Source organism: Haemaphysalis longicornis, unplaced genomic scaffold (genome assembly GCF_048455015.1).
Source record: "Haemaphysalis longicornis isolate Haplotype H1 unplaced genomic scaffold, Haemaphysalis longicornis Haplotype H1 scaffold_6, whole genome shotgun sequence".
In the NCBI taxonomy this organism is placed as follows: domain Eukaryota; kingdom Metazoa; phylum Arthropoda; class Arachnida; order Ixodida; family Ixodidae; genus Haemaphysalis; species Haemaphysalis longicornis.
Window position 1 is genome coordinate 44,762,858 of NW_027526407.1, and position 14,737 is coordinate 44,777,594.

At 47.0% G+C, this 14,737-nt stretch overlaps 1 protein-coding gene across 1 annotated transcript in view; it reads left to right on the plus strand.

Annotated features, from left to right (window-relative positions):
• The window catches only part of LOC144142988 (venom metalloproteinase antarease TserMP_A-like), a 55,054-nt gene extending 46,402 nt beyond the window's left edge, over window positions 1-8,652 (plus strand). Inside the window, exon 13 of the mRNA XM_077674813.1 lies at window positions 8,525-8,652. Coding sequence (XP_077530939.1) covers window positions 8,525-8,572 — 48 coding nt within the window. The 3' untranslated portion in view covers window positions 8,573-8,652. The remainder of the gene's footprint in view (window positions 1-8,524) is intronic.
• Window positions 8,653-14,737: the final 6,085 nt, after the last annotated feature.

The following is a 14,737-nucleotide window of genomic DNA, read 5'->3' on the forward strand; positions in this document are numbered from 1 at the left end:
TCCCCGCATTTCCCCGAGGGGAAGAATGTGAAAGTGCGAATGCAGGAGTTGAATTTGCGCGGTTCGGTAATGTTCGCGAAAGAGAGATCACACACACACACACAACTACGAAGAAAGAAAGATGCATTTATTCACAGACACCTATTTGTGTTGTCGTTGTACTTGATTGCTAGAGCGGACCTCAGCTTTGAAATTTCGTGTCAGTACTCCTTTAAGCGGGTACATTGGCCCTTCTCACGCCCGATTCCTGGCCAATCCCCCACGTGGGTATGTGCCATGCACAGACACCTATTTGTGTTGTCGTTGTACTTGATTGCTAGAGCGGATCTCAGCTTTGAAATTTCGTGTCAGTACTCCTTTAAGCAGGTGCATTAGCCCTTCTCACGCCCGATTCTTGGCCAATCGCCCTAAGTGGGAATGTGCTAAAGAAATTAGGAGCTCTTCTTGGCCAATCGCCTTAAGTGGGTATGTGGTGCGGACGGACGGACGGCGGTGGACGCGTGATTCAGATTACTTGGCGAATCGCCCTAAGTGGGTATGTGCTAAAGAAATTAGGAACTCTTCTTGGCCAATCGCCCTAAGTGGGTATGTGGTGCGGACGGACGGACGGCGGTGGACGCGTGATTCAGGGTCGCTTAAGAAGTGCATTCGCACTTAAAAACCTATCTGGAAGCAGCATCGAAGGCGCACTATAGCGTTTGCCGACTCTTGGGTGTGTGATACACAATGCATACCGCAGTTCCTAAACACTGTTATCAGCGTGTCAACCAAGAATTGCTATTTGTATTACGCCCCGTAATTCTAGTGCCCTCCCTGCCAGTTTGCCCAGTGGTTTCTGAATTAGTCACCACCCATGTTTTTTATTCTCTCATTAATGTATAATGGCGTACTCATGCTTTTCTTTCTTTCCTGGTATATGTCCCGCTTCTTCTCATTCTGACTTACGAACTGCTCCCGCTCCATTGTTCTGCATCTTTGCTTTCCGTCGGTCTGCGTGTTCTCCTTTTAAATGCAGAGCATTTCAGTAACTCACGATGTCACCCGCGTTGTCCCGTCGTAGTCCGCACCGTCCTTGTCCGCACCCCTCCCCCTACACTATATAAAATAAAATACTATCCGGCGCCAGGTTTCGATCCCTCGACCCTGCGGGCGGAACGCAGTGTGCATGGTGCTCTACCGACTGCGCCACAAAGCCGACACAGAACGGGACGCTATGAACGCGCCTTATAACGTTGACTCATTCAAATTACTGCTGACGAGCGCTCTCCCGTCAGCAGTTGCCCCAAGTGCAACTACATTAACGTAACGCAAACTACTTAACGTCGTGCGCCCCCGGAAATGCTCTGCATTTGATCGTGCCCCTCGCGAGGGGGATGTTTATACAGGAACTCCTACTTCTAGCGGACTCCTGGCGCCCTCTTTCTGCCATTGTAGAGACTATGAGGCGGTCTTCGAAGGGCGCCAAATTTGAATTCTACAAGATCGATTTTCATGAAGCTGCGTCTGAATGTGCCTTTTTGTCGAAACCGAAACTGCTACGAATAAGCGACGCCGTAAATGAATGTTTGCGCTGCGCTCGACGGTCTAATCTGTCATTCTATGATTAGTGGGCTGGTAGGCACGCATAGCAGCGAAAAAAACGTAACACAAAAATTTCGTGTCAGTGCTCCTTTAAATTAAACTCCGATGAGGATGATGATGATGATTTCTTTTTAAAGCACAGCTTTACTACTTTTGTCCAGAGATGTCGCGGACAATGCTCAAGGTGACCGTTTGGCAGGAGGAGGACAAACATTTTATTGAGCCTTTAAAGGCCCCTTAGTGGGGCGTGGTGACCGGCGTACCGGTGACCGCAGCAGCCCTCACCATGACTACCGTTGAGTAGACAGGTCGGAGCTGCGACACACCCCCGGCAACAGACCCCTCGAAGCGCATCACGTGATTCGCCGGACCAGCCGTCGGCGCTGCGCACAAGGCCACGTTTTCATTGGATCTGCGCAGCACGAGAGCGGTGGTCGCCGCCGCCGCTGCGCCGGCAGCCGGCCACCCCAGCAGCCTCTCATGCATGCCACGCTGGGTCGTTTCGGGCAACGTGACTCGTCTCGCGCCCGGCGAAAAGGAACAGTGCGTTCGCCGTGAATGAAGGCTGCGTTCACCGCGTTCGCCCGGCCTTCTTCTGTGAGCGCCGCACGGAACCGAACGGCTTCGAGACGCGGTCGCCAATGCAGCTAAACTGAAGGTTAACCAGCGAAACCAAAACTCAACCAAACTAATCCAAGCTTTTACTGTGCATATCCAAGGTTAACTGAGCTAAGCCGCAGCCATTGTCCTCCTCTAAGATACTTTAAGGTGTTTCTCTCCCACTCTTATTACTTCTTTGCCCTCTCTCTTTCAAACCTGTTCTCATCCAATCCCCTTCATTGCCTTCCTTCGCTCCCTCCTCCTATAGTATGTCACCGTACTCATCTTTCTCTTCCCTTTTCACCTCCCTATTACCTCTAACACTCTCATTCTTTTTTAGTGGAGCTATTCTCGTTTTCTTTGCAGTAAAGTCATTATCCTCTAGGCATTTCTTTCCATCCCTTCCGCACCTCTTTCAAAGAATAGGTAAATCGTATCTGGGGGTTTACACGTGAAACAACACCTTGGTTATGAGGACTGCTGTTTTGGAGGTCTCCGGAAAATTTCGGTACGTGGGATGTGTATACGTGCGCCACAATCTCGGCGCACAAGCATCATTACTTCTTGCCGGAAGCTTGCCCTCACGCTCCAGACTATAATGGCGAAGCTGTTGTAGGTGATTATTGACGGACACAAAGTTGGTTTTTAGTATTGTTGTGGTGTCATAGTTGACGTCGGCGGCATGTCATTTCAATGAGGTTATGCTGAGCAATTCAAGAGTGGGCTCCTTATTTTGGTCGACGGTTTTGTGCGGCACTCTGGAAGCCCGGCGTATCGTCTCTAACTGGTGCTTTGCAGGCCGAGCCTCTCGAAGCGTGGCCTTTTCCTCCGCCGTGCGAACTATTCGCGGCCAGGTCATGGGATCACGTACAGCAGCTTCAACATTGGAGTCGCGGCTCTTCTAAGGTACAGAGCGCATATGCGCCCGACGACACGAGGACGAACGAACGAGGGCCATACGCTATGACGTGTCTTTCTCGTTCCGAGCAAATGTTGCCACGACACGACAAACACTGGAGCTTTTTTTGTGGCCAATGTTGCCAATCTCCCAAATGGGTATGCTTGCCCAATACCCCTAAGTTGTTATGCACGCTCGATGCACACTTGCACTGAGCGCTCGGCATTTTCTTGGTATTTTAAGTGCAATGCACTTCTTAAGCGACCCTGAACCTGCGTCCACCGGCGATGTCGCCGCACGTGGAGATGGGCGCGCGCAGCCTGGCCGCTGACATGGCACATACCCACGTGGGGGATTGGCCAAGAATCGGGCGTGAGAAGGGCTAATGCACCTGCTTAAAGGAGTACTGACACGAAATTTCAAAGCTGAGATCCGCTCTAGCAATCAAGTACAACGACAACACAAATAGGTGTCTGTGAATAAATGCATCTTTCTTTCTTTGTAGTTGTGTGTGTGTGTGTGATCTCTCTTTCGCGAACATTACCGAACCGCGCAAATTCAACTCGTGCATTCGCACTTTCACATTCTTTCCCTCGGGGAAATGCGGGGAATTTTTTTGTCTCCGGACACCCTACACAAATGATTTGCTCATCAGCGTCGCTGTTAAAAGCAGCAACAGTGTCCGGGATTAGGCCTGCGTCCTTCGGATGAGCAGCACAACCCTCAAGCCACTGCTCCACAGCGGAGGGTGAATAATTAACGGCCTTTGCATTGCACAAAGAATGCCAAAGAGAGGCCGCTAGCTTCGGAGTGCATTGAGAAAAGTGTGGAGGAAGTGACGTCATTTTTAATGAGCCCATAAACAGTCTTGCCTAGTTTTTTTAGAGTTGGGGCGGCTAAATCTGTTTAATGGCCACAGACCATTTTTTACGGCGCTGTGACTGCGGGTGCCTTGATACGATCGAAAAACAGCGCAGCGGCTACAGCGTCATCGTCGTCTGCTATCGGTGCACTGCAGCTGATTTCGCAGCGTTTCGACTAGTGCCGTTTTCTTTGTGGGGTACAATGTAAAAACAATCCGTAATTTTACGAACAAATTACAGACCAGATGGTCGTAATAAAACAGAGCCGTGTTCCGTTTGATGCAGAACAAAGAAAACACCCGTTATTTAACGGAAGTGTGCCCCGTCCCTCAGTATACGGATGCTCTCTCCGTTACACGTCAAACGGAATCTTTTTCTACTTTGCAAAATATGGGCGTTTCCTCTGTATGATACGGAACAGAAACAGATCCGGTTATTAATAACTCTAAGAAATATATTGTCGTGTTGATCGTCGGGAATCGATCGAGAAGCGAAAACAATATTCGTGGCGGAATGAATGCGGCTCTAATTCGTTAGTGTCTAAAGTGTAGTAAACTTAGTGAGGACCATGAGGCCCATACCGCTCAACACGAGCACTGTATCTTGTCTTTACGACGCTCCGGCGACGTCGCTGCCCCAGACTAGCAAACTGCACATGCGTGTGTGACCGGCACACTTGCAGAAAATATAAGGTCATTTGCGTGCAGAAGCAGAGTTGTAGAAGGTAATTTAGTTTTTAAAGGAGCCATTAAGAGAAAATGCAAGTTGGTTTTATTTGAAAGATTTCGTGTTTTATAGTGCCCCCAGCGCTTGTCCGCATACAAACGGTGCTTTATTCACTGAGAAATTAAACAATTTAGGTTAAAATTTTGATTTTCCTGCTCAATCGTGCGTTTTCGTGGTCCCAAGTGACATCACTGAAACCGACCGCTCTGCAGCCTAGAGTACCTTCATTCACGCATCCGCCGTACAGGGTAGAGACACGTATACGCTGGCGCCGCCATTTTCGGTTGCTCGCTCGCCGCCGAAGCAAGTCATTGTGTCAAAACCGCGCTAAAATTATCGCCGCAACGCGGTTTACTGAAGAAGTTTGAATCATATTGTCTGTTTCGCGTTGCTAGGTCTCGTGGGAAACGAAAAGAATAACGCGTTGAGCCCGTTGGCCCAATTGCGGCGGCACGGGACCGTTCAAAAGTTGTCTCCACCCTGTACAGCGGTGTTGGTTCGTTCCCGCGTTTCTTTACGTTCCGTAACCTAGATGGCGCCACCATACCGTGGCAAGCGTTTGGTTTGTTTTTGCCCGCATTTAAACCTGGCTTGTTTTTGTTCTGGGAGAAAATATTCGTTCCCTGAAACAGTGCTCGCTCGACAAATGGGGTCAGGTAAGACACCATTTGTCGGCCAGTGTCGTCTGAGACAACCCCAAGCCCCGTAGTGCTGTGCAGCGAAACCAAGCATGCTGTGCGCAGTACGAACAGCAGAACGCATCAGTACTTCTATGTTTACATGTGCTTTCGTAACTTCCACTGTTTGTCCCATCATTCTTATTGCTTTGTAAAGAATGTGCCCTAAATTTAAGCGCAAATCGCTCGTTCGTCTAGTTTGTAAGTTCTACCTAATTTGCGTCTGCTTCTTCCAGCCTCCGCCAATCGCAGAGCTTAGCTCATGTGACGACATAGGTTTTGTTGCGGAAAATGAGCTAGTGTGTCGCATGACCATTCCCGTTTTTCCTCATTATGTAGCTTATTTGAGCGAAGTTTACGTTAAAAGTGGTGTCAGTATGATTCTAACGAGACAATCTTTTGAATGAACCAAACGTGTTTTCTCTTCATGGCTCCTTTAAGGAATCAATATCGGCCGAAGTACTTAGCCTAAAAGCTTAGAACCAAAGCACAGCAAGCACTATTCATGCAGTGCGAAATCGCAGTCGGAGCCAGTCACACACATTTTTGCGAGCGCTTTCTCGAAACAGCGGAGTTGATGGCAATCAACTATTGTGGGGGCTTCGCGGAACCTTACTGCGCAAGCGTTATTTAGGAAATCGCACTTTATCATCCAGGAAATCGGTAAGCCAGCTAGTAACAACCGATGTATGGCACACGCAGGGTGGGCATCCATGTAGTATACAGGTGGTTCGGCACAAGTGCAGCGTTCGTGCCGTGGTGCGGTGGTCTCAGGCGTCGTGCCCATTCGGTGAACGTCGCGGGTTCGATTCCCCATTGAACAATTTTTTATTTTCTGAAGGTTCTATCAATTACGGAAAGACGTGCTTTTTGAAGCGGAGTGTCTGTTTTGTTACGGCCTTTCCGTACGACGGAATGTCCGTTCTAAAATTCTTTCCGTTGTCTCAATATTGAAATGTGTCCGGCAGCATTTTACCAGCAGCTTTCTTCGTAAAATTGGGCATTTTTTACAGTGTATTGTACCTTCGAAGGTAAGATTCGATGAACATTAATTGGCGTCGCCGGCGAGCATAGTTCTCTTGCGGCGACATCTCGTCGGTTCCTCGCAGTGGTTTTCAATTCTTATCGGTCTGCCGGTGAGAAGGTGCGCGTTGACAGCTTGGGGAATTTTGGAAACCCGGCAACCCGGCAGGCAACAGTGGAGGCATCTTGCAGACCACTGAAGCCACTTCTACATGTGAAATGAAATTCATCTCAGCTGAGCCGTAGCGCACAAAGACTGCCGTGCTGTACGGACCCAAACACTGCTCCCATCGTCTGATTTCGCTTTCGCAGCCGGCCGTACCGCCAAGCTGTTATCAAACCGGAAACAGCAGAGGAGAATGAAAAACGGTTCTGGGCTTACTGGGCCGGGTGCGGCTTCAGAAACGTGACGTCAAGGCCTATCCTAACCTTTTCTTTCCTCCACGGGCCTTTGGGATTTTTTGGCCCAGTCAACGTCGCAAATGCCCCGCGTCGAGAACGAATATGACCGTCGGTGCAGAACTCGCGTACGGTCATATCTTGTGTTGCATAGAATATTGTCGGGGCTGTGTGGTGACACGGTCGGTTCATTCTGGCACCGTTTGCACCCTCTTTGTTTCGGCCAAACTTTGCGACTGAATTTGGCACCACGTAACGGAGCATTTATAGACACATCGCTCTGGGCCCATTTTAGGGTATCAGCTCTTTCGTCAGGCTTTTTTCAAAAGAATAACTATGTACGCACCAGAAGAGCTTCGGCTGAGGACAAATTTGCAACAGTAGGGGCGCCGAACTGGTGAATAATAACAAACAATATTCGGGTAGCGCGTTGTTTGAAACGCGTTCCATCTTTTTCTCACATGTTCCGTCCTTTTCTTTTTTCTAAATCCTCTTGCCATCGTATAAACTTGTTTGTTGAGAAAACGTAGCGTGTAGCTATTTCCGTAGCTTTTCCGATTTTATTTTATGGGAGAATATTGTTACATTACAACCTGGATATTTTGCATGCTTATTATAGGTTTCTTTAACAATTACGATGCTGCTTATTTTATAGAGACCTTGCAATAAAAATTAGGGCGCTTATGCAAACCAGAGAGTGAAACACTGAGAGAGCTCTTGTGCGCCATCAACGCAGTTAAGATGAAACTTGGAGATGCTAAATCAATATCATGAAAAGTGAGAGCGAACACCCTACTCTGTACATTAGCCCTTCGTGCTAAACAAACAAAAACAGTGAGGAAAACGTTTAGAGCATTTTGTAGCTTTGACTTATTATTAGACATATTTGACTTTGTGAACCTGGTAAATATACAGAGGCAATAAATCAAATGGCGATCAGGTATCTTAAATCAAAGGCCTATTTTCGCCAGATCGTTTACAAAACGGTAATATCTGTTGTTGCGTCGAAAGGACACCAACGCACTTGTTTTGTGATGCATAATGTATCGCACACTCATAAAAAAGTTTTTGGGCTGTGTCTTACCAGAATTGTCTTTGGTAATTCTTTTCTATATGGGCAACTGACCCAACACACCGGCCCGTTACCTCGAGGGGACCGTTCGACTGATTATTATTGTTCCATGCTTAATCATACACGCACTCTCTCGCTTTCTTATCTCTCTCCCTCGTCGTTCTCTCCGTCTTTCTGTCTGTATTGTGATCCCTCTAATTTCCTCCAAGTTTACTGAACTCCCCAAAACACAGTCTCCCACCCGCTCTCTCACCTCCCTTCCCTCCAGCTATCCCTACACTACACCTTTCTCCCATTAGGTTCCTTCCTTTCTCCCCTCCCACCTCTTTTTTTAGCATTACCATCTCTCTCTTAACATTCTCAGATACCCCTTTCTCCCCTTGTCCTTTGTTTTCCCATACCCCACTTATTCCTCTTTTCCGCTATTCCTCTCGCCTACTCACAGTCAAGCCTACTCTTTCATTACCTCCATCCTCCTTTCCCCAAAACCTTTCATTGTTCGGTTCTTACTTGCCGGCTTTTAATGTGCTGTTTCTTCCTGTCGTGTGTTTCTTTCATATCTCTGCAGACCATGTATCGTATTTGCTGGTTTCGAAATTGGCCCCGTTGATACAGAGCATTGTCGACTGCAGAAAACAAGGGAATTGTGTACTAACGCCTGTACGTATATTTTTTTTTTTTGCAGACATGCAGACGTGGAGTTTGTAAAGCCCATAACTGGCGGATACCATAGGAAAACATACACGGGTAACAACAACTACTAAAACACAGAATCATTTCACGGCAGGATATCCTGCTGAAATTTCAAGCTGCACCGCGCCAATAGGAGTATCTTGAAATAAAGTATGATGTAGAATACAATAAACTGTTTCCCAGCAAAGGTTTATGCGGCTATGCGAATAAAAATTCCGGATGTGGTCTGTACTCAGACGACTCTCCCCCATTATCCCTTGGCATGTACGAAAAACAAAGTTGGAGAGGAATTAGAAGCAAGGGGAGAGAGGTGTGCAGGATAATAGAGTATACGCTCACATAATAAATACACAGGTAAGGGAAAACGCTTCATTGGAGGTAGCGAAAAAGACTCTCCCTCTCTGCAGAATCCGCCTGCAGCGAGGTATTGCGTGAGGCACAGCTTAAGAGACAACTGCTGGCAGTAGTTGTGGGTGTGAAAGCGGGACAGTGTCAGCGTGGCAAACACTGGCCCCACGTTACTTCGAAATGGGCTTTCTTTTCTGCTGCCTTGGGATTACGCCCAAATTCACTGGTCATGCATCTTCATATAGCCAAAAAGCCTTAAATTTTTCAAATGTCTCTAATTTTTTTTCAACAGGGAGCCGAGGCCCAAGGCGGAATTCACCTGACGGAGAAACCGCCCCTTTACAGCTTTCAAATTTAGGAACCCTATCAAGGACGTCATTGACTCTGCATTACCTTTCGTTAGAGCGAACACTAAACGCACGCTTCGATATATTAAACTCCAATTTGGAAAGCTCCAGTAGCCATCAATGCCTCTTATAAATGTATCTTATACAACTTAAATTGAAGAGGAGTGAGGGAGCAGTGGAATGGTAGATGATAGGTGTAATATTAGGTGACAAGAGAGAGGAGTGTGCCAGGGAACAAACACGTGTTAAGGACATAGTAGAAATTAAGCAGATAAAATGTGTGTGGGCAGGTTATGCAATCCGAAGGCAAGATAACTGTTGGTCATTGAGGGTAACTGATCCCTAGAGAAGGCAACCGTGGTAGGGGTGGAAGAAAGTTATATGAGCTGATAAGATCAACAAGTTTTGGGGGATAAATTATTCGAAGTTAGCACAGGACCGTTATAAATGGAGATCAGTGGGACAGGCCTTTGCCCTGAATTGGGCGTAGACAGGCTGATGATGATGATGATGATGAAAGTATTGATTTGTACCTAACGAAAATAAACAGCTTCAGTTTCGAGCCATCACAGGAATTTTCAAATTGCGTCCTCAAACCTCAAAGCCGAGCAAGCAAAATCGCAGACGAAAAGTTCGCTCATTTACTTTTAATTTTAAAGTGGACAGCGAAACACTGCACTTATGGTTGCCCCATTAGTTCCAGGAAGTTCCCCAGGAATACTAGCCTGCCTTTCTTCTACATTCTTCCTTCCTTCGCACGAATACTTCATTTCCGCGGTCTTGTTTGGTCTTTGTGCATACTTTGTGGTAGTTCAGTTCACTCAGTTTAATTCAATGTTATAAAAGGTAAACTCATTTATTATATGGACCACACAAGCAGTCAATGTCCGGCAGTATATAGCCTTAGTGTAATCTTTTAAAAGAAACCTTCGCCCCGCAATCGAAGATTGTCGCTCTGCCGCCCCTTGCGGTAGAGCGACAAACCGCTCCCGGTGTGGATGTCACTTCGCGTCGGCTCATGCTTTACCTTGCGTGCTGAAAACGATCAAAAACGAACATGTGTACTTTTCTTGCAGAAATCAATGACATATTTACCTCTGCTTGCGGATATCATCTAAAAACGCAATAACCGGTTGCAGTTTAGGAATAACGCGCTAGTTGAGTTCCACGAAGCATCGTCTTGAGCGTGAAGCGTGTTAATAACATTGTGTCGACCGTTTGCACTTTACTTTTCTTACCAAGGAGTGCTGTTGTCTGCGTCTTGGCACCGTTAAATAATGCTTTGTTGAAGGTAGCATGCCGGCTATTTCAAGAGATACATTTACCTACATGAAATGTTAATACCCGTGGACACCCGTAAATTTGCTACACTATTTTCAAATTGCGCTGTGCCTTCTTAGAAATCAAAAATAAACAAAAACATTTACTATGCACATGACCATGACGCTATTGCCTATATATTAACGGGTGTTTGCGGGAAGGTTAACGCAGAGATTTTACACACGCTAAATCTCCTCTGTGAGGGAATTCTCCGCATTTCTTTCTAAAAAGGCTGTTTTTGGAACGTCGTTGCTGAAAGTCTGCGGCATTCTTGCTAATTTTTATGTGTAGTTTATAGTATGTTTTTTGGGAACTGCCCCAAATGTTACGTGAATCTTTCGGTGTAAATAAGGTGTTGTGAGTTTGCATCGGTCCTGTTGCCTTTCATGTCTCATTTTTATATATCCCATTTTCTAATCACGTGACGAACCACCTTCGCTCAAAGATTTGCTCAGCCCAACCATACGCTTAAAACAGTCAGGTCTGAACCCCTTAATGTGCACCAATGCTTAAAGAAGAAAACATCGTGTAATTGTACATTACCCGTTCAGCCCGTCAAATCACGAATATTCTGTGCAGTATATAGAAAGTCTTGCACGCACATCGGCAGGACGTGTTCCACGATTCGCTGGATCTTTTGTATTTCTCCCAGAATACCTGCTTTAATACTTGTTAGAAAAACGTCGAGCGATAGTGTCTACAATCTCATGCCGAAAGGGGGCTGACTTGGATTGAAACCGTTAGTTTTCGAAAGACTGATGTGTCTTGCTTGTTGAAGCACTGCTTTTTTTTGCCTTTACGAAACACGACGCGGATGATGCTACTGACTGCAAGTAATACCTGTCGCCACCCGTTTGGCTGCGTTCTCATGCGTTCTCTGTGCACTGCCACTAGAACGTAGGTAGGAACTTAAAGAAAAGAAAAGCACATATAACGTGTATCCATGCCTTTTCAAGCAAAACCGAAAAATTGAATGTTGAATTGAATTGAATTGAATTGTGGTATATAAGAGTGAATTGAATTGAATTGAAGTATATAAGACAACATAGCGCAGTTATCGGGAACCTGTTGCGTTATTTTGTAAAGGGGGACTTAGAGCGGAACGTTTTAGCACCCCTGTAACTGGGAAGTTACCTTGTTATCTTCATGGTTATGTGTCTGACTGCTTTCACTCACTAGAACTCCCCTGATATGTTCCAAGCTCATACGGTTTCCCGGTCACTACGCTCTCAAACGTGAACACTGAAAATTCCTCCTAGTGCGTTTCTTACCGCAGAGTACGTTTTCTGGATAGCATGTTTCTCTCTCGCGTTTTTTAAAGAGTGTCAATGAGGGGCTATTGGACCATTGTACGCGACATTATGCCAGATCACAAACAAATCGTGCTGTTCTATGCGCCAGTTAGATTTCAAGCATTCAAGAAACTCGGTGTAAAAAACTGCAATCCTGCTATAGCCACGTTGGAAACATCTAGCTATACGTGTGGTGTTTATTGTACTGGGCGCACTGACATGTAGTTTAATTCGAAACCTTACTTTCTATGAATGCCTCTAATAGCTGACACAACTGCGTTATTCGTGAAGGATGCCTTCAATGCCGTAAAATTCCACCTCCTGTGTATATAGCTGCATGTATAAGACCCGTTTGAATGTTACGATTTATATCACTGGGCTGCTTGGAATAGAGAAATTTTATATTGGCTGACGAATGAAGAAAACAAAAATATAGCAAGCTTTTAGTAGCAAATATATAGCAAATATAGCAAAAGGTTGGAACAAATTGGAGACCAAATGACGGCTACAAACACAAGATCCGTTTTCTGTACTTTAACTCTTGAAAAATGAAGGACGGGCAGCACTTGTCAGTTTTGCTGCACGAAAAACATTGGAAACTCTTTCACCCGCGAAAACAAAGAAAGCTCGACTACACAACTTGTTGTCTTTTCGCACAGCCTCACCGTCTCGGATTGCCAGAACTCGCGGATACCCTCATAGCTGTCCAAGAGAACTCCGATATAGCGCTCTGGTAGGCGTGACCAGGGCAGATTTACAAACGTTATCAGTGCTGACGCCCTCACCCCATAAAAAAACCCACACACTTCGCACAATCAATCGAGTTATTATAACGTGACAATATTCTCTGGTTATCATTGTTGCTTTGCTGGCGCTCTCGTTCTCTTTAGAGAATACAGCCAGGTCACCCGCGTATTTCAGTAGTCTCACCTCACTCGAGTGGAGAAGAACACTGCGCAAATCATTAATTTTTTATTCGCGAACGAAAAGGTTCCATAAACTGAAAAGAGGGAGAGAGAGAGCGAGCGAGAGAGAGAGAGAGAGAGAGAGAGAGAAGAAACTTTATTTGAGCCCAAACTGGTAGAAGGAAGGGGGTGACAGGAAGGAAGTCACCTAGCCTTTCCCGTTAGATGGTGGCCATGAGCCCGTGGGCCCTAGCGGCATCTTCCGCCAGCTGGACGAGTAGTTGTTGTAAGTCGGGGTGAGAGCTGAGCAAGGCGGCCTCCCATTGCTCCTGAGTTCTGATGTTTAATGCTCTATTAGGTGAACGAGGTTTCTATGGGCATGCCCATATGATGTGTTGTAGGGTGGCTTTGTCTGCACACCACTTGTATCTGTCGGAATACGTGTCTGGGTAATATCGGTTGTAGAGAACAGGGTTGGGGAAAGTGTTCGACTGTATTCGTCTTCACGCAACCGACTGCCATCTGTTGAGGAAGAGTGTGGTGCAGCGTACTTGAGGCGACTCAACCTGTAGTGGCGCGTAATCTCCTTGTACGTGGCCAGCCTGTCTCTGCTCCCCGTGAACGTAGGCCCGATGTCTCCATCGAGGTCTGCCTGGTTTCCGAAATCTCGGGCTGCCTTGTGGGCCAGTTCATTCCCCGGCAGGGACGAGTGCGCTGGTGTCCACACAAGGCGAACAGGCCTGCATCTGTCGCCAATAAACGTAGAAAGAATTCTGGCAGCTGGCAGGGATATTCGTCCCGCCAGGAAGTTTCTTATTGCCGTCTTGGAATCAGACACAATAATTTTGGATTCCGTGCTAGCTATTGCGAGCGCAATAGCCGCTTCTTCCGCCACCTCAGGGTGCGTCGTCAGGATTGTGCCCGAGGTCACTGAGTTTCCTTGCTGGTCTACCACGGCTACGGCCGCAGCCGGTCGGTCGTGATAATCCGCATCCTCCACATAGAGGACATGTGGGTTCCTGCACAGCTGCCGGTGAAGTACAGAAGCTCTGGTGGTTCTTCTGTCATGATGGTAATCCGGGTGCATATTTCGTGGTACGGGAGAACAATGGATGTATGATCGAGTGCTGTCATCCAGAGAGCATTTGATACCGTGTTGAGAAGCGAAGGGGATGCGCAGGGACCTTAGAATTGCGCGGCCAGTCTCGCTGCATGAGAGCTTGTGCAGCTGCGCCATTCTTTGTGCTTCTACTAGCTCTTCCAGGGTATTGTGCACCCCCATTGCTTGGAAGCGCTCCGTGGATGCCATGACGGGTATTCCTACAGCTTGCTTGTAGGCTTTCCGGATGACGCACTGGAGCTTCTCTATTTCTGCTCTTTTGAAGTTCAGAAAAGGAGCCACGTATATGATGCGACTTATAATAAAAACATGAACCAGGCGAGGTAAATTTGCCTCCTTGAGGCCGTGGTGTTTGTTGGCTATGCGGGCTATAAGTAGGCTGATTTGCTCCGCACTAGATTTCAACGTCGATGTAGTAGCTGTGTTGGCTCCATTTGCTTGAACGAAGGCCGAGTACGCGAATGCACTTGACGCGTGGAATCAGGCTGCCCTGTATATACACTTGAATGTTCGGGACGTCTTTCTTTCTTCTTCTCTGTTCGGGAGGTTTGTAGGAAAGGATTTCCGATTTTTGAGGTGAGCAGGCAAGACCTGTCGGGGTGATGTAGGCGTGGACTGCATCCGCAGCTTGCTGTAGCCTTTCCTCGAGGTCCCCATCACTGCCTCCAGTCGCCCAGATTGTAATATCATCTGCGTAGAGGCTATGTTGGATTACCGGGGTACCCTCTAGGAGTGGAGGCAGCTTGATCATGGCGACGTTGAAGATGAAGGGCGACAGTACGGATCTTTGTGGTGTGCCCTGACTCCCCATTTGAATGAGCTCCGATTCAAATCCTCCAAGGGTTAGACGTGCCGTGTGATGAGACAGAAAGT